Source organism: Trifolium pratense, linkage group LG7 (genome assembly GCF_020283565.1).
Source record: "Trifolium pratense cultivar HEN17-A07 linkage group LG7, ARS_RC_1.1, whole genome shotgun sequence".
NCBI classification, from domain to species: domain Eukaryota; kingdom Viridiplantae; phylum Streptophyta; class Magnoliopsida; order Fabales; family Fabaceae; genus Trifolium; species Trifolium pratense.
Window position 1 is genome coordinate 50,187,141 of NC_060065.1, and position 26,421 is coordinate 50,213,561.

Sequence of the window (26,421 nt, forward strand, 5' to 3'; positions counted from 1 at the left end):
TTGTCATCATACAAGTAACTAAAAATGGTCAAAGGGTGATGAGTTGAGATAGGTCCTACATATGTTCAAACCACATTGCTTCCACTAGTACTCCTATATACTCCAAGAAAGTGGTCCATCACATTATAGAGATAAACGAATAGGACTTGGAAATTGGCATACTCAAATGGTTTATATCCTATATACTTGTTAGCATACTCAAAACTACGGAACTTCATTGTGAATAAATTAAGCTGATAAACTTCAACGTAGAAGCGAGTGTGTAAATAGTAAAAATTGGAGAAAAAATAGTTCGTATTTTAGAATGCGATTTCAGTTCACATTTTAAAATGTAGACCTTATAAAATTTAATATTTTATACACAATGTCATGGTAACGGCGGTGGAAACTTCGTATCATTATCATGGTAACAAAAAAAAATTGTGTCTCTCTCCATCATTTGCTAGGGCCCGCCCAACACTTATTGAGGTCTAAATCGAGGGAATGAATTCTCTCAAGTGTAATTTACACTTGAGAGAATAAAGTGTGGTTTGTTACCATTAATCAAGAGAGAGAAACATATAAAAATTTAGAGAAAATGAATTTAGATGGTGTTAGATTACACTTTATTATCTCAAGTATAAATCAAAATTAGGGTTACCACAATTCAAAACTATGACGGATCAGCGAACAAATGAAATCATAAACAAATTGAATAAAAATCTCTCATTCCGAACTCGACAACTGATTCCTCATAACGTCATATTATACGAGTAGATACAAAGATTGATCGACAACAATTGAAAGAATGGGCGGAGAAAATATTACGTTATGCAGAGAAGATAAAACATTTTTTGATACAAAAGAGCGTCAAGTCATTAATAGTCTATGTGCCTGAGTATCAATGTTTTATGAACAGTCAAGTTAGAAGAGAGGAGTGGGAAAAAAGGGGAATTTTTTTTATACAAGTGTATTTTGTATACTCTTAAAATCGTTGTAGATTTATTGAACAAAGAATCATTGAAGACAAAGAGAGAGTTGTTCTACAACAACAAAGTATTATTTAATCACAAACAGAAATATTCTGATATTGCATTGAACTATGTTGCGAGAGCCCTAAATTGTACTCGCGACATGCTGCCAATACACGCGAAATATCGTGGTGTAGTTGTCGGCGACTTGACGTTTAATAGCGATGGTAACAAAATAAATTGTAAAGAATCTGATTATCTTGGGCATCAAATTCCGCTGAATGTGAACAATGTTACAAACTTCGATTATACTGCTACATTGTTTATATTAGTGGCATAGAGCATCTCCATCCTCGGAGATCTTCATGCTGCCAAGTTTGAGGAGAGATTTCCTTGTATCATGGTGTCTTGGTTGGGCATACCAGATATGTGTACGAGAAAGTTTGTAAGAAAAATCAGCATACATTTAGAGCTACCGGTGCTAGTCTTTGTGATGGGGATATACGTGGGTTGAGATCCTAACCGTGTACAAAAAAAATCTATTCTTTTAACAAAACTAATATTAAAATTAGGTTTTCTATTATTTTAACAAAACTAATATCAAAATTCTACAATGTTTATCACTTATGTTTTAGTAGAATTCCCCAACATCTAAGTCTTTGTCTCAAACATGAGTTTGCCATTGTTCAACGACTCTGCAAACTCTAACATCAACATAGATCCAACCGTTTGTACATATTGTGTCACCACAAAATTTTTCATTTCTTTGATTTGATCCACCAAAAAAAATTATATTTATTTTTCTTTACAATATCATATTTCATATATTAAAAAATTTAAAATTAATGTTCATTTTAGTACAATTTTTAATAATAATTTTATTTCTAATATCAATAAATTAATAATATTTTTTTGGTACATAAACTAATAATGTTATTATTATTTAATTTCATTTTTATATAAATATATTATTAATTTTAATATTTAAAATTCTAACCTGACCCTCTCAATATCCCTCTCGATATATAATGCAATATCCCTATCTACCGAGTTAAGTTTATGGGACAACCCATCATACTATATTGTCTTATTAAAGAGTAGATTGAGACAAAATATGATACAATTATCATAATCTGTCTCTTCTATTCTAACAATCAAACATATCCTAATTGCTTATTTAATTTATAAAATATTACAATTTTTTTTAAAATATAATTATTTTACGAGGGTAATTTTGTAATTTAGAAATGATATATACTCTTTATTAAGGAGGCTTTTCACCACATAAATGTGATAAAATTCTCTCTCTTAAAAAAAACTTCATAAATAAAATTCTCTCTCTTTAATACTTCATACCAGGAAAAATAGAAAAAAAATTAATTAAGGCTTAATTAATAAAATGATCCCTTAAAGACATTTTTGGTTTCAGATTGGTCCCTTAAAAAAAAAGGGTCATGTTAACTTGTGCCCTAAGGACACATGTTAAGCTACCTAAAAATAGAAATATAGCATTTAATGGTACAAAGAATTTAATGTTTAGATAATTGAATATTCCACAAATTCAATAAATTTTTTCCACATTTATCTTCTTAACATGTGCCCTTAAGGGCACAAGTTAACATTCTCCAAAAAAAAAAAGGTTCAAATAGGTCCCTTAAAGAAAAAAAAGTCCGAATAGGTCCCTTAAAGACATCTCCGTTAATCAGTTTGGTCCCTAAAAAGAGGTCTAAATAGGACCAAACTGATTAACGGATATGTCTTTAAGGGACCTATTCGGACCTTTTTTTCTTTAAGACTAGTTACAATGGAGTGTTGAATCTCTCTTTCAACAGTTGAAACCATTGCATTTGGCCTGTTGAATCTGATGTGGAAGAAAGAGGTGATGAAGAGTTTAAACTGTGTTGAACTCTGCAAATCGGGACAGCTGGCGCGTTTTTATTGATCCAGACAGGCGCGTGTGGCACACGTGCCGACAGCACGCGTGTGGAGTGGTTACGCGGAGAGAGAAACTGCTTTGGATAAAAGGCAGCGATGTGGCAGCTGCTGATTGGTCCAGTGGATTTTTATGATTTTTAGCCTTTAAACTCAATTATCTCATTGCAAATTAATTTTTAATTTTTTTATTTTTTTACCAAAATTCGTGATTTTTTTTTCTCTACAAATAGAGACTTGGTTCATTTCATTTGGACACAGAAAAAAAAACCAAATTTTTCACTATCTTAATCTATTATTATCTTTCTAATTAGTCTTTATTTTGAAGTTTTAATCTTTTTTTAGTGAAATGGATCCCAACAATTCTTCTAATTATCTCAACAATTCTCAAAATCCCAACAATTCTCAAAATCCCAACAATTATCAAAACTCCAACAATTATCAAAACCCCAACAATTATCAAAATCCCAACAATTATCAAAATTCAAATCAATTTTTCAATCAACATCCTCAAAACACACCTAATTTTGGTTTAACACCAAATTTCAACCAATCATCCTTTGTTCCAAACTTTCATCCATATTATGGAACTATGCTGAGAAATCCATCTCAAACACCCCCCGTTTAATTGTTACATGCCGATGGTTAATGAAATTTTTTCGAGTGGTGGTACAACTAACTTTCCCGAATTTTCAACACAATTAACTATTGTTAATGAAGATTCAACTCTTGTGAGCAAGAAAAACCATCAACCATCATGGAACACTGAACAAAATTTGGTGCTAATTAGTGGGTGAATCAAATTTGGAACAAGCAGTGTTGTCGGGAAAAACCAGAAAGGTGAAACATATTGGGGTCAAATTGCTGACTATTGTAATGAGCATTGCTCATTCGATCCTCCGCGTGATGGAGTTGCATGCCGAAACCGTTTTAATTATATGAACAAAATACTAGGTAAATGGATTGGCGCTTATGATGGCGCTAAGCGTCTCCAAGGAAGTGGTTGGTCCGAGAATGATGTTTTGGCAAAAGCGCAGGAAATATATGCATGTGGGAAGAATGTTCGGTTCACTTTAATGGAAGAATGGAATGCTCTCCGTGATCAACCACATTATAGTAGTCAAGTAGGATCTGGAAGTAGTGGATCTAAGAGATCTCACGAGAGTGATGCATGTGGCTCAAACTCTGTAGGATCTAGTGCTCGTCCTATAGGTAGGGATGCAGCCAAAAAGAAGGGAAAAAAGAAAGCTTCCACACCCACAGAGGTGGTGGACAAAGAATGGGATACTTACATGAAAATGAGGGAGAAAGAGGTGGAACATTTGGCAATGGTAGTTTCCAATCAACAAGAGAAAAACAGACTTAAGAAAATGAAAATGTATCTGAAGTTAAGTTCTGATGAGAATCTCGATGACCGGAAGAAAGCCATGTTGGACACATTGGCCCAAGAACTGTTTCCATAATTAATTTCAATCAATGTAGTGTTTGCTTTAAATATTTGTCTGTAGTGTTTGCTTCAATTATTGTGATTGAATAAGTCAGTGTAGTCTTTGCTTTAATTATTGTGATATGTCAGTGTAAGGTTTGTTTTAAGTATTTGTACTACGTATTTGCTTTAATTATTGTATCCACCACCCAACTTGCTTTAATTATTGTGTCCACTACCCAACTTGCTTTAATTATTGTGTCCACCACTCAATTCTTATCTGATAATTAACTCTATACAATAATTATTTGAAATCCGTCAGTGGACCAAATTGAATCTATATATAGGGACTCATCCATTTATGTATCAATATCCTAAATCTCACCCAATCTACTTCCAATATCACAAACAATGGATCCATCAAGCGATGATTTTGATGTCGCAGCCTACTTGCAAAATCGTGAAGTTGAAGAAACTTATGTACTCAACCGATTTAGAGAGCGTCAGAAAAAAATATTGGAAGATGGTGCACCTCGTAGTAGAAAATATGTCAATAGAGATCATCCAGCTGCAAACCAAAGACTAATTGACGACTACTTTGCCAATGAGCCTACATATGACGATGCAATGTTTCGTCGTCGGTACCGCATGCAAAAACATCTTTTCCTTCGAATCGTTGGGGACCTTTCAAGTAGTGATAACTACTTCACTCAGCGAGCTGATGCTGCCAAGAAAGAAGGTATATCACCTTTAGCAAAATGTACCACAGCAATGCGAATGTTAGCATACGGTATGGCAGCAGATGCGGTCGATGAGTACATCAAAATAGGAGGTACTACTGCATTAGAGTGCTTACGTAGATTTTGTAAAGGAATCATACGATTGTATGAGCAAGAGTATCTCAGAGCACCAACCCAAGATGACCTGCAAAAAATACTACATGTAAGTGAACTACGGGGGTTCCCAGGGATGATTGGGAGTATTGACTGCATGCACTGGGAGTGGAAAAATTGTCCTAAAGCATGGGAAGGTCAATTTACTAGGGGGGATAAGGGAACCACCACAGTTATTCTTGAAGCAGTTGCATCTCATGATCTATGGATCTGGCATGCCTTTTTTGGATGTCCGGGAACGTTGAACGACATAAACGTTCTAGACCGTTCACCTGTTTTTGATGACGTGGAACAGGGAAAGACTCCAAGTGTGAATTTCTATGTGAATCAACGTCCCTATGATATGACATACTATCTAGCCGATGGTATCTACCCTTCTTATCCAACTTTCGTCAAATCTATTAGACTTCCTCAAAGTGAACCCGATAAGTTATTTGCAAAATATCAGGAGGGATGTCGAAAGGACATCGAACGTGCATTTGGAGTGCTTCAAGCTCGATTTAAAATCATCCGTGAACCAGCTCGCTTGTGGGACATAGCCGATCTGAGTATCATCATGAGGTCTTGCATCATATTACATAATATGATTGTTGAGGATGAGCGAGATTCATATGCTCAACGTTGGACCGATTTTGAGCAGTCTGAGGAAAGTGGATCTAGTGCACCGCGACTATATTCAACCGAGGTATTACCCGCGTTTGCAAATCATGTGCGTGCTAGATCTGAGTTCCGTGATCAAAAAGCTCATCACGAATTGCAAGCAGATCTAGTGAAACATATATGGACAAAATTTGGAATGTTTCAGGATTAAAGATGATTTGTTTCGTATTTGTGTGTTGTTTCGTATTTTAAGTTAGTTTGCATCGTATTAATTACGTAACTTGTGTGTTGTATTGCATTTTAAGTTAATTTGTATCGTACTAATTACGCTATTTGTGTGATGTATTGCATTTTAAATTAAGAAAATAAAAAAAAATATTTAAATAAATTTTGTTAAGTGTATTATTTTAATTTAATTTTAATCGATAATTATAATGTTATTTAATCATAAAAACAAAAATTAAAATTTAAATAAGAATATGAAATAGAAAGTGGTGGGGTAGAGAAAGTGGTGGGGTATGGTGTTGAATATAAAAACCATTGGAGAGGGTAAAAGTTGAATGTGTGTTGAATAATTAGGTGGAAGAAAGAGAAAATGATGTGGAGTGAAAAAGTGGGTGTTGAATATTTTTTGGTGTTGAAACCATTGTATGTAGTCTAAGGGACCTATTTAGACCTTTTTTTCTTTAAGGGATCAATATGAAACAAAAAATATCTTTAAGGGACAATTTTATTAATTAAGCCATTAATTAATTATTGTTTATTTCTTACAAAAAAAAAAAAACATTATTCTTGATTTTTAAGGCGAAGAAATGAGGTGTAATAAAATTCCCGAAAACGCACGATAGTATTGTATGAGTATAGCAGCATATTCTCCTCTCTCTGCATTACATTTCATTTCACAGAAAAAAAAATCTGTTGCTTCTTTCTTTCTCTCTTCAAATCCTTCATTCCCATTTTCTCTCTCTCTTAAATGTTGAATTCATAATCTGCATTTTTTTCCAACCGAATTCAAAATCTCTCTTCAATGGAGTGTTCTTCCGAAGATTCTTCAGATAATAACACTCAAGGACCAGACTCAAATAACAAGGACCAACGAGTCTATTTCGTTCCTAAAAGGTCTTTTCCCTTTCAATTTTCCACTCATGAACACTTCAATTTTCAAATCTATAACTCAATTTCGTTTTTTTTTTTGTGTTTGTTTGATTGCATCTGTGTGTAATAATAATTGAATACAATGACACTCATAATGTTCGTTAGGGTTCAATTGATTGAAATAGACTCGATTCAATTTCGTTATTTCTAAGCTTTTCATGTTTTTGTGTATTTTTTTTTGGATGTTTTTGATTGAACGATTTTACTTTGATTTTGATGTGATATTGTGATCTGAGCTTGTGTGGATTGTTTATGCGAAATTGATTGAATGTGGAAAGTGTTTTGATGGATGATTGTGTGTGTGTTTGTGTGTTTCAGGTGGTGGAAGGATGCTCAAGATGCAATGCCTGTTGATTTGGATAAGAAGAAGGGAATTGTGTATGCATCTTCGCCGGGTTCATCGTATGGTCCGATGAAGATCATTAATAATATATTCAATTCAGATCTTGTGTTTAATCTTCAGAGGGAGGAAGAATCACGGCATGTTCTGGAGAATGGTGAAGTGGGTGTATCTGGACGGGATTTTGCTTTGGTATCCGGGGATATGTGGTTGCAGGCACTCAAGTGGTGAGTGGTATAGAGAAAATTTTACCCTCTATCCTGTTCTGTTGTTTTATATCTGATTCTTGTGTGAGCAAAGATGGAAATATAAAGTTGAACTGCATTAGGTTCAAGTTAGAATGTTCACTGATGCAACATTTTGATTTCAATATGTGGTTTAGACTTAGGATCTCATAACATTGCGTGATAATGATTTAGCTAACTGGAATGGTACTTTGTGCAGTGTGAAATTCTCCGCTCCTTTGGTATTTATGGTCCATCCTTTTGACATAATTAATTTATCTCTGACTGTTGCAAAAGAATTATAATTTAGGGACAGATAAATTAATTAATCAAGAGTACATATTTAAAACAATTCAAAACAATTAGCATGCTAGTTAAATGAGTACCACCTGATTGTACAACATGCCGTATATAACTTGAAATTTAAAACAATTAGCATGCTAGTTATATATAAATTTGATGAAATCAATTCATGATTTCAGGACATATTACTATGTATTTTGGTTGGTATTTGTGAATATTTAAATTATCATATTTGTCTTTGTTTATACTTCCTGTTTAGAATTTCCAGTAGCAAATTGTATGTTCCTTAATATATTGCTGTTTTTTAGCAAGTATTAGTGTTTAATGTTAATTCACTATTCACTATAAGAAATAATTTGAAGTTCATGCTTCTTGATGCAACTGATGAAAGGTTTCTGAAATGCACAATATTTACTTTGTTTTATACTTATATCTTTCATATCTTCATTATCACACGCTTTGATATTTCATTTAGGCATAGTGATTCAAAAAATGCAATGAAAGATGACAAAGGCTTTTCAACAACCGACAGTGATATTGGAGATGTATACCCATTACAGCTCAGGCTTTCTGTTCAGAGGGAAACAAAGTCCTTTGAAGTGAGAATAAGCAAAAAGGTACATGTGTTTCTCTCTCTCTCTCTGCTATGGTTCCCTCTCCCTTTCAATTTTTTTGGCATGATTCCTGTCCATGATGTAACTAGTGGTTTGGCATTTATTTAGGTAAAAGTTTGTAGTTATATTTTTTCATGGAATGCTGAGAACTGAGATGTTAGATACATAAGACAGAAGTTACATGTCCTCAATCATTGCTGTTTTATACTCATTAGAGGAGCAATTTGAGATGGAACATATTTAACATACGTTCGTATTGTTCATACCTGGGTTGGGTGCAACATTATGTTTGAATGGGGCTAAGACCTAGAGTTTTTGAAGACAGTGTTAAACACAATAGAAGTGTATATTCACTATTCCATAGTTTGATTAAAAATAAGTGCTTATAATTCACGCATCACGAAGAAATCATGGATTTTATTTGTTCGATATTATCTTATTTTTCAACTTCTAATGAGCTCCTCACACTTATTCCATTCTTTTTAGGACAATACAATTGAGCTTTATAAAAGAGCCTGCAAAATGTTCAGCGTGGATTCAGAGATGGTAATGCAATATTATATTTACAATTCTACTTATGCGTGTTTGTGTGTGTGTGTGGACAATTCAACTGTTACACCAATGAATTGACAATTTTTTAACCTATTTTTTCAGTTACGCATTTGGGACTTTTCAGGTCATATAACCTTGCTTTTTAATGATGACGAAAATCATGTGCCCAAAGACGGTCAAAGGCAATCTGATCAGGAGGTATGTGGTATTAGGTTTTGATTAATATATTTTTCCTCAATCCTTGTCATTGTAATTTAACTTTGTAGGTCAAAATTTGATTACAAACCTTTCCTTTTTTTCGATGTCAATGACGAGCATCTATTATGTTCCACAACCCTTTGATGATTAAGCATTCTGTCTAAGATTACAGTTTTTGAAGATTGAGACTTTCTGTAACGGGTAAATAGATTCTAGGGACAAACCGGTTGAATCAAGTCTCAAGGTAGGAATTCCAATGGTTTGAATAGAATTCAGTACAAATGAGAAAGATTATGCAAGCATAATATTGAATGAGAGAGTTTGGATAAGAAGATAATTTGTTGAATATTGATTCATTGATTGTGTTTTAAATGAGGCACAAAAGGCCTTTAAATACAACCACAAAGGCTACAAAGGTAAATTGACATAAATAAAACTATTTATTTAAAATAAACTATTAAACTATATTTAATTCCTGTCACAATACCCTCCCCTTCAAACATCCTTGTCCTCAAGGATGAACAATCACAATTGCCATGTTTAAGAGGCAAGGTTTTCCATTTGATTAAAACTTTAGCATCTCGAACATTTCCCCTATCGATCATCTTCCTGTGAAAAATAACTATAAAAGCAAACCAGTTCAGAACCTGTCCATATTGCCTTGATGAAAAGTGTGAAGCAACAAACATAGGTAAGCTCAAAGAGTAATTGCTTAACAACACATTCCTTGTTGGCACCCAGGCAGCAACTACATTCTCATAAAAACTCTTCTCTTTTTCACTCTTTAGGAACTCTGATAGCATCTGCTGATAGAAATGGGCAAGACTAATAAGCTTCAACCAATCTATAGCACTGACCACTATTATTTCAATATTCAAAAGTCTTCTACCATGCCTTGAAACCACATATAAACCTTTAAATGGTGTGTGGAAATCATTGAACTGCTGCACAAGCTTGGCATTTGAAAAGTACTGATGAGAACCAAACTTAGAAGTAATTTCAACAATATTTAGAGCATCATGTGCTATAACTAAGTGAACACCTTGAACTAAAGAAATGGAGCAATATGTTTTATCATGCAATTGAATATTATGCTCCCAATCATTTGTTGAAATGTTAAAAGACTTGCTCTTCCAACCATCGATTTGTCTATAAATATTTGGTACTTCCATATTCTTGTCATCATTGATCTTCACTAGCTCATGTGTCCCAACACTTGAACCAAGGGCCATTATATAGAGAGATTGAGATTCCTCATTAACAAAACTCATGATCCAAATTTTAGAGCCAAAGATAGCAATAAGGAATACTAAAAATTCTAGAGCATAAAACCTGATTCCTTTTGCTTTAGACCTTTGAAAAATCAAGTGATCATAGAATAACTCTCCAATGGTATGTTTACTTCCACTAGCTTTAGAAACAAAATCAAATCTTCTAATCCTTGCACTGCCATCAAAATAGCAGTAAATATTGGCTAAAACAGAACTACAATCATCATGAAAAAGATCACGCGAATAGCCCCAAGTATGAACAAGTTGAGGTCCAGGTGCCAGCACTTTTGGAACTTCAATGCATACTCCATCTAGTAATGGTTCAATTACCTTCATGATTTGATAATTCGGGACTCTAATCAAGGTCTCCAATGACCATTTAAATTTTTTAATATGTCTACCACTCATACTTACTAAACCATCTTTGTGTACCTTTGCTTTTCCACACTCATCAATCTCCATCACATGTTGAATTAAATTCTTCTTCTTGGCAATCAGTTCCTCACCTGCTCTTCGAGTGGACACTCCAAGCTTTCTCTGCAGTAAAGAGAGAAATGCAGCTCGCGGCATTAAATTTGGAAGACCAATCCACTTGGCCTCTTCCAAAACCTTAATTTCTTCGATTAGAAAATTCATTTTAGGATCACCTTCAACACAATTTCCAAAATTACTTGCACAAAGATGAAGCATCTCCACTAACCGAGTGGTGCAATGCATATGCTTCTCTTGATGCTCTTCAAAGTCACCAGGGGTATTATGCATCTTATGCATGTCTTTGAACAAACCATAAGCAAGAACCTGCTCATTATCCATGCACCTATTAATTATGGCACTCCCAACAATTATGTGGCACTCTGGCATTTCATCAAACAGTTGGAGGGAAGTTTGCAAGATTGAAAAATGAAAATGCTTTGTGGTGGTAACCAACAAAGACAAATTGACGGAAGACATCGGAGTGAAAACCCTGTCGGGTGGTTTCGGTGGCGGTGGGAGCTCACAAATGTGGCTCAGAGGTTGGTACAATTGTTGTCTTGAAGACCCTTCACTGTCTGTAGGGAGAACAGAGCTTGACAAGGGTTGGTTGAGTAACATGAATTGAAAAGGCTCATATAAGGGTTGATTATGTGAATTTGTGGACCTAGCTGGTACGGGAGTGATCGACGGAACCCTTTCCCTATTTTCATCACCAAATTTTGGGACTAGGTCTACAGAAATAATATCAATAAATTGATGGATGTTGGGGAAGTTGTCATCTGTTACCTTCACAACTGCTTTAGACACGTCACTATGCACAACACTTTCTTCATGGAAATCAATTTTAAGATTATCAGCAAAATATTGCATATTTTCATTTGAGGAAGCTTCATAGTGAGGGAGACCTTCACTTTCTGTTTTCACTTCCTCACGTTGTTCTTTGTGTGGTTCTTCGATGTTGTTTGCTACAAGGCCACCCATCTGATTCCGGAGAGCTTCATGTTCCGATTCAAATTCTTCTTCTTCATCCTTCATTACTATTTGAATATTTTTATGATGCCACAATTGATGTTCAAAACTAAAAGGTTTATCACATATGAAACATAAACCCATTTCCATTTTGTCTTCCACATCAATTACATTTAAAATTTTCACCAATTTGTATTTCGCAGCCATTAGCGCGCCAAATCGAAGGCTCTAGATACCAATTGTAACGGGTAAATAGATTCTAGGGACGAACCGGTAGAATCAAATCTCAAAGTAGGAATTCCAATGGTTTGAATAGAATTCGGTACAAATGAGAAAGATTATGCAAGCATAATATTGAATGAGAGTTTGGATAAGAAGATAATTTGTTGAATATTGATTCATCGATTGTGTTTTAAATGAGGCACAAGGCCTTTAAATACAACCACAAAGGCTACAAAGGTAAATTGACATAAATAAAACTATTTATTTAAAATAAACTATTAAACTATATTTAATTCCTGTCACACTTTCTGGGTACTTGGTCAGTTGGTCGAATATATTTTAAATTTATAGAAAAAGAACTGCATCAGGTTTAGAATGCAGGTCCTGTTGTACATGACAAGCAATATGTTTTTTCCTCCCTATAATTCTTGCTTGGGGTCCTTTATTTTTAATTATTACATAGGACTTTTATAGCTATTTTTGTAGAAACTTTATTATGATCATATGATTTGTGTTGATTGGGTATGTCAATATTGATATTTTATTGCTATATTGAAGATGCTATTTAGTTAATGTCAAATATAAAATATTTAAGGTCTAATTACAGTTGAGTTTATTTACATGTGATCAAATATTAGTTTGGGTTTAGGACAACTATTTACTTTAGCTTTTTTAAAAAGCTACTTATGTCCTTCAACTTTCCTTATACAAAGTCATATTTTCTTTTTGTGCTTTTTCCTTTTAAGTTGTTTGTTAGTAACTCTCAATGTTATGTTTTGGCATTTTGTATTCCTGCTCTATTTTATTTTAAGTGTCAACCAGTAGTGAGAATTAACCTCTTACATTAGGCTTGTAGATGTAATAGTGTTATATTCGAATCTACCTTATTTATTGTATTTCATGTGTGCATAAAATGAGGGTAACTCAAATTTCTGTGAGAGTCTTTATTTGTTATTGTTTTTTATTCTGATGTCTTGTGTGTCTCTTCATGGCTTTTATTAAAATTTACAATATTAATGACATTACCTTCTGAGAATCATTGGCTATGATTGGATTGTCTTACATGCCATACTAAATTTCAACTATGAATGACATATACAGACTCTTCTGGAGTTGCAAGTTTACGGGTTGTCAGACTCAATGAAAGGTAGGGAAGGGAATTTTTCTGGCAGTGCTTCAATGAAGATGAACGGTGCGAATTCTTTGAGCTTCTCTTTAGGCCCTGGTGAAGCTGGTTCCTTGGGATTAACTGGATTACAAAACCTAGGAAATACATGCTTCATGAACAGTGCCCTTCAGTGCTTAACACATACGCCAAAGCTTGTCGACTATTTTCTGGAAGATTATGGCAGAGAAATCAATCCTGATAACCCATTGGGCATGAATGTATGTGATCAATTAGTTTGATGTCTCAAGAATTTTATGTCTGGGGGGTATTTCTATATTTATGATGTCTTTCACTAAATATTCCTTTCTCGACATATGCTTCTTTGCCAGGGTGAGATAGCGTCCGCATTTGGAGATTTACTTAGGAAGTTATGGGCTCCTGGTGCAAGTCCCGTGGCACCAAGGGTGTTCAAATCAAAGCTTGCTAGATTTGCTCCTCAGTTTAGTGGGTTTAATCAGCATGATTCACAAGTTAGTGCATCCAGCCCTTTCTTTGTAGGTCTTAAGTTTTTGGATTTACAAGGCTCATGTTCTATGTACCCTTACATTTTCTACAACATATGTGTTTGCATCTTTCTCAACAGGAGCTTCTTGCTTTTTTATTGGATGGACTTCATGAAGATTTGAATCGTGTTAAATGTAAGCCTTATGTAGAAGCCAAGGACGGAGACGGTCGGCCAGATGAAGAAGTTGCTGATGAATATTGGCATTATCATCTGGCTCGCAATGATTCAGTCATTGTTGATGTGTGTCAAGTATGTCCTCATCCTCATTGTATGCAATTTTTACTAGGTTATTGACACATACATGATGTGAAGAACTTCATAGTTTTATCGTTGTTGATATGCAGCTTGTTATAGAAACTTATTATAGAATTTGTAATTGCGTGTCTAGTTCAGATCACACAACCTTGTATTTATAATGCTATTACAAATAAATAAATTGAGTTCCTAATTGATTAGTACTAATTTGGGAATCTGTTCAGTCTAGAAATATTACCAGGTCACTAATTCTAATGCTCCCCCAAAAGCTGTGTAAAATGCGCCTGGACAGTGACAGTGCGTGCCGGCAGCGGGAAAAGCACTGTTGTGCTTGCCAGAGGTTTCCAAGTTGGTCTGTGATGGTGTCCGATGTTGGGTCAGGAACATGTGCAGCTGATTGAACACAGCTGGTACTGATGGAGAATGGTGCTAAAAAGGAAGCTGGCTAGAAGAGCACAATGAAAAAAGAATGCATAGTAACCCTAGGATAATATGACTACTGATACCATATAGAATTTGTAATTTTGTGTGTCTAACTCAGATTACACAACCTTGCATTTATAATGGCGTCACATATCAATATATTAATGCCTAACTGATCAGCACTAATCTGGGAATCTGTACAGTCTAGGAATATTAACTAGTTACTAATTTTAACACTTTATACAGCACATTCATGATTTACTTGGACATTCACAAGACTATTTAGTGAGCTAATTTCTGAATACTTCATTTAAAGTTTCACCCGAAATGTGTTTTAGATATCATATGACACAGTTAAATTGCTTCCGAAAATCATTTAACTTTGTGTGTGTGTGTGTGTGTCGGGACATATGACATATCTAGCAAGATTAACAGGTTTATTGAGAGGTGCCCAGATTGAAGAATGATCATTTGAGTCTTCCATAAATGATAAAGGGTGTTACGATATCAAGTCATATTACTTTTAAATAATATGCATTTGTTGCTGATTACTGTTACTTAAGTGGTCTTTTAATCTTGAGAATTTATGGAATCTAAAATGGGTAGGAATTTATGATAGCTGTTAATTGTCTTAGGAGCTAGAATAACAAGAAAATGTGCTAGATTTTTTAATTCATGACGGACTGCTCTGTGCTCCTTTCCTGTCACTAGAAGACTTTTTTTCTTTTTTGCAAAAATTCATTTGAGATGAACTCTTCTGTGTTTATTATGTTCATGTGAAAATTTTGGTTATTCTTCCTAATGGTAACTCTCTTTACCGTGTGGATCACATTCATCATTTTATGCAGGGCCAATATAAATCCACATTAGTTTGTCCTGTTTGTAGGAAGGTCTCTGTGACATTTGATCCATTCATGTACTTATCATTACCTCTACCTTCAACAACAATGCGGACAATGACTTTAACCGTTGTTAGTAACAATAGTGATGGAATGTCTCAATTATCGCCACATACAATTACTGTTCCAAAACATGGAAAATTTGAAGATCTTACACGTGCTCTTAGCATTGCATGCTCTTTGGGGCCTGATGAGACCTTATCAGTAGCTGAGGTATATATTTTCTAACTTTTTGTTTAAATTAAAATTTGAACTCAGTTATCCTCTACTTTTTTTTTGAACTCAGTTATCCTCTACTTTGAGTTCTTTATTGATACATTTCAATCTTGTAAAAAGCTATGATGTCTGAAGCTAGGCTCTGATACAGGTATACAACAACCGCATCATACGTTTCCTTGAAGATCCAGCTGATTCATTATCATTGATCAGAGAGGCTGACAAACTAGTTGCTTATCGATTTCCCAAAGATAATGCCCCTCTGGTCGTCCTTATAAATCAGCGGATGGAGGAGTAAGTCAATCTGTTCCTTTTATATATATACTCCTCTGATCAATGGAGGAGTAAGTCAATCTGTTCCAAAATCAGTCTTAGACTACAATAATTGAATAAGCATTACAAGCAAAAGCAACTTTTCTAAAAAGTAGTCCTGCCAGCCGAACCTTTTAACCGGAAAAGCTGGGAACAATGTACAACTATTTTTGCCTCAAACACTGGTTATCAACTGACTTTGACCAATGTCCACAAAACTTTGGAGAAAATATAAATTTATCTGACCTTAACCAATTTTATTTATGGGAAATGCTAAGGAGTGCCCCCAGGGCACTTGTTAAGTATATTAACAAGGAAATTTCACCTCTTTCAGAAAAAAAAAGAAATTAAATTTCACCTTGGAACTTGTGCATTCAATACCTTAAAAATGTAAAAATTTATCTTCCAACATTAATTTTGTCTTTGATTTCCTTTTTGGTATGCTTAACAAGTGCCCCGGGGGCAGTCGTTAGCACGACCCTTTATTTATGTATTTATTTTATCTAGAAGCAGTTTGATGGCTGAATTGTTAGTGTTGTAGCTTTTCGTTATGATTAAATTCAGGCAAACTGGATTCATCTAATTCTTACCTATTGAAATATCTTGCTTTCAATGCAAATTTAGTTGCATGCAGAAGCCAAACAGTTGCACCCAATAAATCTGACTTAAAATTTCCATAGAAGAATGTTTATATGCGAGTTAGTCCTAATTTCATCAATCTTGTTTGATAATTCTCGAGCAATCCAGGACTTACATTATTTATTTCCCAAATCGGTTAGCATTTACACATTGAAAAGGATAGCTTTCAATGGGTTTATTAGATATTCTGATCCAGATATTTAATTCCACAATGATGCTGAAATGTAAATAAATTAATTATTAATTATTATATTAAAAAGCCTGTAGTATTGGTAAGACTTTACTTATGATGTTAGTCTAAGTTAGTAGTACGTTTTAGTATAATTTTAATAGTTTCTATCCTGATTTATTTATGGCAAATGCTAACTAGTGCCCTTGGGGCACTAGTCAAGGAACTAAATATGTGTAGTCTACTTTTAAAAAATATAAAAAACACTCTTTTCAACCGTCCTCTCTTTACCACTTCATTTACCTCTTCTATTTGTCCAAAATTTCATATTGCATTGTCAGTTCATTGTAATCCAATAGTTTTTTAAGTTTTATTTACAAGGCCTTGGGAGGTTCTGTCCTCTCTCCTATTCTTGTGTAAATAGGTTCTAAAACATGTTGGTAGAAAATGCAATGTCAAGCTTGATGTCTTTTAGAATAATAAAAGGATATGGAGTCATTTTTAAGTTGAGTTGTTTCATGAAACTTTTATGACTTATAATCACTATAGCCTGCTGCAATGAACATGTGTATCTCTAAAGTTAATTCAACAATCATCTTCACAACCTCTGTTTAAAAGCAAAATGGTTAACTTTCAAAACTTACATTCACATAAACGCTTTATATGGAATTCTTTATGGTCACTTATTATTTTTCTTTCCTTATAAAGATTGTATTTGATATAATTTTTCTAGGCAATACATCTATGGGAAATTGGATCCAAAGTGGAAGGCATTTGGAATTCCTATTGTAGCTAGTCTTCGCAATATTGTAAATGGATCTGATCTCCGCAATTTGTATCTAAAGTGGTTTCATCCATTACAAGATTCGGTTGAAGAGGCCTTAGAAAATTGTGTTGTGTCTGAGAGAACGGAAGAAGTTACCGAAATTGAAGGGGTTACAGTTGCTGGGTCAGATCCCAATGTGAACGGGTTAGATACGCCTTCAGATGGAGAAATGGAGTTTTACATAACAGATGATAAGGGGACTGTCAAGAATTCCAAAATATTAATGAATGACCCACTTGCAATAAATGGAGAGTTAAACCGACTGCATGTGCTTGTATGTTGGTCAGAAAAAGAGATTAACAAATATGACACACAGCTTTGTAGTCCGTTGCCTGAGGTTTGCAAGTTTAGTTTTTCAGCAAAGAGACCCCAAGAATCAGTTTCTCTGTATAAGTGCCTTGAAGCATTCTTGCAAGAAGAACCTCTTGGACCAGAAGACATGTGGTTAGTTACCGTGTTTATTATGATATAAAGAAAAGTACTTTGATTGGCATGCCTTTTACTCTTCTATCTGGGAAATATTTTAAACTGGATTGAATTACTATACATTCCAGCTTTAGCAAATAATTTTAGTTTCAGATGCATATGAGCACAGCATCTATGTATTAAACTCATAACTGCTATGATGTCCACTATTACCATCGTCAGTGCTATAATTTTGTTTTTATCTGGTATCTTTTGGATGCTTAGTGGCTTCAAACCTTTAGTGATGTCAATAAAAAACTGATCAAGGGCAGCTGCTTATTTTGTAATTATCTAGATTTCTATTTATAATTTTATCTTACTATCTATATGTTTAGACTGGACTTCTCTTTTATTAATGTTAATCACTATAAACCCTGCTAGGAAACCGTTCTTGCTAAAATTTACCTAAAATGTTGCTTGGTCAATACTTCACTTGGAACATGCCCATTCTTCTCCAGAAATTATTTATCTTCAACCTTACTAGTATCTAAGGTGCAGTTTTCTGTAATGTTAGGTATTGTCCTGGCTGTAAAGATCATCGTCAAGCTAGTAAGAAGTTAGATCTTTGGAGACTTCCTGAAATTTTGGTTATTCATCTCAAGAGGTTTCAATATAGTCGATTCATGAAAAACAAGCTGGAGACATATGTTGACTTCCCTGTGGATAATCTTGATCTGTCAGCTTATATTACCCATGGGAATCAGAAGTCTTATCATTACACACTTTATGCTATCAGTAACCATTTTGGAAGCATGGGGGGTGGTCATTATACTGCATTTGTACATGTAAGTGCTGTTTATTTTTTTCCTCTTCATTTTTAAGTATGCAATTTGGGTTATGACTGTGAGAAATCAATAGAACATACTGAATTCCTAGAAGCATTAATAATGGTTTGAGAACTTGACATCCTCATTATTTTTGCCTTTTCTGTGGATTGACTTTTATGCCTCTATTTGTTGGCTTATTCACTAAATATGATGATGATCATAGGCTAAAATGCACTTTTGGTCCCCAATCTTTCATAAACTTGCGATTTTAGCCCCCTAATTTTAAAAATAGCAGTTTTGGCCCCCTAACTTTAGCCCCTTTTGCAGAACCTCAATTTTGACTTGGTCAATGCATAGTTGGCACCTGACTTAGCTGAGTAAGATGCCATGTGTGTAACTTTTTAATTTTAAAATAAAAAAAGCCACATAATTAAAGATGAAATAATTATAAAAAAAAAGATGAAATAAAATAATTGGATAAGCTTCCAAAAGCTACCATTTTCTTCTCAAACTCGCCCAAAACCCACAATACACAGTTGTCACTCATCTACTCTACTTTCTTATCTCTATTATCACAAATTAAAACGAGATAAAATTTCATAATTTCCTTCTTTTTCAGTAACCCCATCTTTTTCTTTCAATTTATTAAAAATTGGTTTGAAAGGAATGATTTTTAATGTTTATGTGTAATGGGAATTTTAGGGAGAGAACTCAGTTTAACTAAACAATTGCCTGGGATTTGTTAAGTATCACGCCTTCATATTTCACATGAAACCACTTCATATACAGTGTTGAATTCCAACACCTGGAACCCTGAAGTTGAATTTTCAATTCAAATTATTAATGATAACCCTTTGAAGAACATTATAAGTGAAAATTCATCAGTTCTTCCTTCAACTCTTCCATCGTTGTCTCCTCAATTTCTTTCCATTCCTCTTGATCCACCATTTTCCAAAAAATTACCAGCTTTTTAATTACTACTATATTTCAGCATGAGCCTTCAACAAATTGATCTAAAAAAATCATTGGGTTTGCCAGTTTCTTCTCAGAAGCCATTGGATTTGGGGATGATGGAAGTGTTGTGGCGGCAGAGATGACGGGTTAGGGAATACGGTGATGAATGAATAACTCCCAAAAAATCTGAAGCTTTTTGTCTTTTATTTTTAATTATGTGGCTTTTTTATTTTAAAATTAAAAAATTACATATGACATCTTACAAAGTTAAGTGAGTTTCCACCTACGCGTTGACTAAGTCAAAATCGAGGTTTTTGTAAGGGTTCCAAAATTGAGAGTATGAAATATTGTAATTGCAAATTAATTAGGTAAAATTGATAGATGAGAACCCAATTAAAATTGGTGTTCTTAGTATAAAAGAAACATTAAGGCAAAGATAGAAGAAGATTAAGTCTAAGACTTAACCATTACTCTAGAAGAGAGTACCAAAGGGAGAGAGGAGAGACTTCATCAATTTTCTTCATAGCAACTATTGATCCTCATTTCACTGTTTATGCACAACCCTAGCCATGTGTCCATTTACCTCAACCAATTATGTTATGCCATTGCCACATGTGCTATTTTGAATCATAACATTACTCCTCCCATTAAAATCGACCTTGTCCTCAATTAGACAAGCCTTCATAGAGTCAGATGCATCTTCCAAAGTGATATCTAAAATCAAGTTTACCATGCCAAGGAATCATAAAAATTCCTGGATCCCACTGTTTAAAATGAAAGTGCTTGACAAGTGGGGAGTCTTGCATCTGTGCAAAGGATATCTTCATAACAATTTGGCAAACCCAAGCGATATGCCAATCAAAGACATGATAGTCATTATAGCAGGAATAAGTCACCCAAGTGCCACAAACCCCATATTCCGTAAGTTCCTAGTTTGGTGGATTTAGTTGGCTAGGATCATAACAGGATATGTCAAGAATCACATCTTCATACAAGCTATTAGTGTGAGGCTTGTCATAAAAAACAAGAATCTTGCACAAATTAATTGTTGGATCAATTAATTCCCATGGTCTAATTTCACACATGACAAACATATTGGAAAAATCATAGCAAGGAACTACTGCAACATGCTTTCTTAATTCACAGTAGATATCACCAGCATAGGCCATGGTAGAAATGAATATAGTGTTATTACCATAAAAAATATATGGAGTTGTGCATGTGATACTTATTGAATGCCCTATATTGAATTCCAAAATGAGAAAACCTGTTACTAAAGACAAGGCTCTCCAAGTGCATAGGTAGTGGATTTGTAGCTCTATTTTTGCAATGGACACAAGCACTAAAAACTGGAGTGTAGTGATGAGCCAGTGATTCAGTCACAAAAAGATAATATATAACACAATCTGCAAGTTGAACACAGAAGGTATGTAGAAAATCATCTGCACCCTCATAATGATGAATATGCTCTTTAAGTTCTCCTCATGCAAGCCTTAGTAGTTTTGGTAGCAAAAATCAGTTTGTTATTCCAATCCAAATCTAGATATTTCCTGATGCATCGAGGTGAATGCATATCCAAGGTACTGTTTGCATGATACTGAAAGAGCACTATAGCAATGCAGCCATAGTCAAAATAGTAGCAAATAAGGCATGTCACCCTATAATGGACACTAGTAAGTAAGACCTTAGTTTGAGAAATGGTTTTCAATATATCTTTCTCATTCACACAATTTAACTTTTGAGCAGCCACAAGAGATCTCTCTGCCAAAAGAAAAAAAACTAACGTACCGCTACTGCTATGGATAAGTTTTCGGCTCTCGATGAAACAATTGGCGGCTGACTAGCTGAGTGTGACATGAAATTAATGTAGTAGCCAAAATAATTGGGGTACAGAAGCCATAACCATGAGTTTGATCGAATCCCGAAACAATGAAATGGCCGAGAAAATTCTGCACAAACCTTTCAACCGTAGCAAAATGTATACACACATACTGCATGTATCTACTTCGCAACCAACAAGCACACAAACCAACAAGATGTCTAGGTCACTCAAAATTAAGCCAACATTCATTATTGGAAGCTGCATAATTCTCAATTCCACAAACTGACAATCAAAGGGAAGGGCACCCGATTTTGCATACAAGAGAAAAAGAACATGTCCCACTTTAACAAAGATGTTAATATCAACTTGTACCAAAGATGTATGAATTAACAACCCAATTAGCAAACTTTGGAGAGTGTCACGAGAGAAATTGGTTGTGACGGACATTTCAACAAACAAACAGTAGGCGTCATATGAGGACAGTGTGTTGGTAACCAAGACAATCTTTACAACCAAATCATATACATGGAGAACATGGTTGATACCATCCCATTGTATACTAACTTTAATGTCATGGTTAAGAATGAATTCAGTTGGATTCGTACTGTAACTTCTCAGAAAATGAAAAAACAACACCAAGCCTAATATGTTGAAACTATGTTGAGCATACATAGAACCAGTGTGAGACCAAGTAATCTTGTTTCTATGAGGCAAATACTCAAACAGCTTCTGTGCATCAAGAGTAGTGGAAAAGGAAGGATATACCTCAAGCACAATCAATGTCGGAAGTGAAACATTATCCGGTGGCGGTGGGGGATTTGCTGAGGCATTGTGATTCAAATCTGGTGGTTTAGGTAGTGGTGGAATAATCACTGAAGACGATTTCACAATTAATTGATTGGGAAGCTGAATCATAACAGTGAAACTCCTTAAATCGACCGGAAGTGCTAAATTCTGCATTTCGACAAAACGGGTGATACGCTTACAGAACGGACTTGAGAAAGAATAGCTCACGTCGTGGTTGAGATGAGGTGTACGAACAAGGGGATTGCTGGTAATTTCACACATCGGTGTCACGACTTCCACCATGAATTTTCTCACATCAGCAGAATCATCAGCGATGGATTGTTCTTCAATCGGTTCCGTGGAGGGAACGAAATCCTTCGACACCTGAAGTGCAACTGTCAACGAATCTGAAGCATCAATTGGTTCCATTGACAGTTTCGTCGGAAATTGGAAGCGCATCATTCTTCCATTCGGACTCAGTAGTATCAATCTCTCGCAGCAACTTGAGAATTCTTGCACAGGACTCTCGGATTTCTTGTGCATATTCAGTCGTGCGCAAATTGTGTTGTCGATTCAATTCCACCATGGGAGATGTGAAGTGCGATTCAACTGGTTGTGTTAAGGTTTCTCTGGGTGAGTTCACAGCACCATGGGACGAGCTCCGTGAGAAGGGTTTTCTGTGCAATTCTGATTTAGCTTCAATTCGATCCCAAGCGGTGTAACCAGGTCCGTCTAAATACGCCAATTTCAACCATTCAGCGTTATACTCAGCTTCTATTTTTTCCCAGTGAGCTCCTACTGTTGTCGCCCATGCAATGGTGTCAATGAAAGCACCAATGTAAGGGTTCCAAAATTGAGAGTATGAAATATTGATAATTGCAAATTAATTAGGTAAAATTGATAGATGAGAACCCAATTAAAATTGGTGTTCTTAGTACAAAAGAAACATTAAGGCAAAGATAGAAGAAGATTAAGTCTAAGACTTAACCATTACTCTAGAACAGAGTACCAAAGGGAGAGAGGAGAGACTTCATCAATTTTCTTCATAGCAACTATTGATCCTCATTTCACTATTTATGCACAACCCTAGCCATGTGTGCATTTACCTCAACCAATTATGTTATGCTAAGTATATTGCCACATGTGCTATTTTGAATCATAACTGTTTCGCGGGGTTAAATTTAGGGGCTAAAACTGCTATTTTTAAAGTTAAGTGGTCAAAATTGCAAGTTTGTGAAAGTTAGGGGGCCAAAAGTGCATGTTAGCCTTTATCATAATCATATATGATTTGACATAATTATGTTCTTTACGAAATTGTTGGTGGATTTTATTATATACATAAATTATTAAAAATAGTTCTTTATTATATACGAAATTGTTAATATTTTTCCTCATTGTCTTTTGCTCTTGTATTTAATGTAGCATGGCGGTGATCAATGGTATGACTTTGATGATAGCCGTGTTTATCCCATCAGCAAGGAGAAGATAAAGTCTTCAGCTGCCTATGTTCTTTTCTACAGAAGAGTTTTTGAAGATTAACTTAACGAGGGAGTAGCATATAGTTCAAACAGCCAATTGAAGCTAGATACCATTTATTGACATTGTTCCCATCATAGGTTTACAAGTGTACAGAGGGCAAACCCTGGTGCGAAGATAAGATTCCTTCCCTGTGACCTGGTCATCAGAGGATCTAGTTACAGAAATAGTTTTTGCTCATGCAGTTAAGATCATGTACATGCATCCGTCTTCAAACCTACAATGGTGAGTGCACAGCGCACTGGATTGCCCCCATTTTTGAGTCTCCTTACAAGTATACTTGACAAGTTAGCATTCTTTTGTCATTTAAAGTTTAGACTAGTTGGAGTTTCACCAGGGAAATGGTAGTTTTAAATCTTAGGACAGTATACTAACATAGTAAAAACTGAGGTGAGGGACATACCTGTTGGGTTGAAGCATATTGTTTACAAATGTTTCACCATGTAAAGAGAATTTCTGTTTTGAAGAGTTGGACCAGATCCTGTCCATTTATATTTCTTCAGTTATATTCTTTTTCCCATTATGTTCTTTAGCTTCTGTTAAACAATTTTGAATTCATTGATAGTTGGTTAAAACTTCTGTGGTTATTTCAGGATGTTGTTTACATTTTGATTTTCTTTATAGTAATCAGAATGTGGTATGACTGAAATTCATATATTTTTTGGAAATGGAGATTTGTTTAAATGGGCTTTGGTATTTTCTTCGAAGAGGTGGAATTTCGTGATCCATCTTATAATTGTATACTACAAGTATGATATCTCTTCTGTGTGTTTTTTTGTCTGGGATTCGGAAACTCATACAGAATCGAAGTTGTACCTCATTCAAATTTGAGTAACCTGATATTAGTGCTCCCAACATAACCATTCTTCTATCTTAGATCAATAAAAAAATCTATCATTGCAGGTGAAAAAAATGGATAAAGCAAGTATTCAAGCAATTTTTCGAAACCAAGTGTGTGAATTTGATGCTTTTCAGTTGGATAGTTAAGTTGAGAATATAAAGCAATTGAAGAATGAAATGTAGACCGTTTTGCTGTTCTCACTGCAACACCGGATTTGAGTAACATGGTTATGTCCGGCACTTGTTAATTCTATGCAGGAGATCGACAAACCATGTTTCTCATTTATATTTAAAATTAGAGAGAGTATTTTTGTGAATGTAATGGAGTCATTCAGTTAACACCCATATGGTGTATACCATTCAATTAACAACTGCATAGGCAGCCAAAGGATAACTTTGGAGTTTTTTTTGATGAAAAAAGCATCGGAGATTTATTGTTGCATACACAGTAACACAACTGAAACATTTTACTAAATAGTATTCTTCACATCCACAGAGAAGTCAATCAATACGTAGATTTTATCATTCTTTATACAAACTACCACGATTTAATTTACTACATTTTTTTACTTAAAAAATTACTACATTTTTATGTCATTATTTAACTAACAAATTAGTTTAATTTGTTTTGGTACAAAAGAGGGTTTAACAGTCCAAAGACAAAACAAAAAACAAGACCAACAAGTATGGGGAAGGAAACCCTGGTTGAGAAAATGACACAAGAATTAAAGAGATTTTTTCTTTCTTAACTTAATTTACAAATAGTATATATGAGAAAGAAAAAAAAAGATATTATAAGAATAAACAAAAAAGAGAGCAATAATAGTATAGAAAAAGAAAAACTTCATTTATCTTGTAATTAAGATGTATAAAATGATTTTTATTATAGGGAGGAGTAAGTAACATTTAATTGTGAAGAAATGTGAAATCCAGGATTCGATTCCCGGCAATTTCAATAATGTCCCGGTAGCTATCATCACTTAAGCTACATTTATAGCACCGCTTTTCTTAAGTCTGGGTAAATAGTATTTGTCTTTAAATGACAAATAAATCGAAATGAAAAGACTAATATAAAACAAAAATGTTAAAAATGAATAAGAGTACAAAACATTTAGATGAGAGAATACTACAAAACATTTATATGAGAGAATACTATAACTTGAATAATGAATATGTTTTTTTTTTTTTTTTTGACGAATAATGAATATGCTATCAACGTTAAAATGCTTATGAAAAATTTATTGATCATTTGAGTATACAAAATTTCATAAAATTCGAAATATTAATTTCTACACACATAAAAGGTAGTATACCATCTACACCAAAATACTGTGAGAGGTGGGAATGCAATGCAAATATGCAATGGAATGAAACAAAAAGTTAAAGATTGTTTAGCTTGGTTGGTTGACGAAGGAATCTCTCGTTGTTTGGGTCGATGGTCCTACTGAAAAATTAGACATTCAATATTTATTGTTTTCTGTTCTGCAACCAAAAATATATAAAGTCAAGTCACCCATCTATCTAGCTATCTTGCTTTCTTTCGAACAAAGATCCAAGCCACACTTTGCATTGCACCCTACCAACTCAACCGATTTGACGTTTCAGATTTTGTACTTTTAACCTTATCGCATCATACAATTTCTTCCCCCGCTGTCATATCCTTCTTATAGTAGTATACTTAGCCTAATAACTTCATAGTTGTCACTTGTGTGCGTA

At 34.4% G+C, this 26,421-nt stretch overlaps 1 protein-coding gene and 1 pseudogene across 1 annotated transcript; both read left to right on the plus strand.

The window, feature by feature from the left end:
• The first annotated feature begins 3,231 nt into the window (after window positions 1-3,231).
• On the plus strand, window positions 3,232-6,012 carry LOC123896576 (annotated as a pseudogene).
• Window positions 6,013-6,630: 618 nt separating this feature from the next.
• LOC123897281 (ubiquitin carboxyl-terminal hydrolase 8-like) lies at window positions 6,631-24,440 on the plus strand. The gene is made up of 13 exons (XM_045947860.1): window positions 6,631-6,920; window positions 7,275-7,523; window positions 8,299-8,440; window positions 8,924-8,983; window positions 9,092-9,187; window positions 13,225-13,509; window positions 13,621-13,761; window positions 13,875-14,045; window positions 15,323-15,586; window positions 15,741-15,883; window positions 17,443-17,979; window positions 18,515-18,785; window positions 23,752-24,440. Exons 1-13 carry the CDS (start codon window positions 6,829-6,831, stop codon window positions 23,866-23,868), a joined length of 2,568 nt encoding a protein of 855 aa, XP_045803816.1. The 5' UTR covers window positions 6,631-6,828; the 3' UTR covers window positions 23,869-24,440.
• The last annotated feature ends 1,981 nt before the right edge of the window (window positions 24,441-26,421 follow it).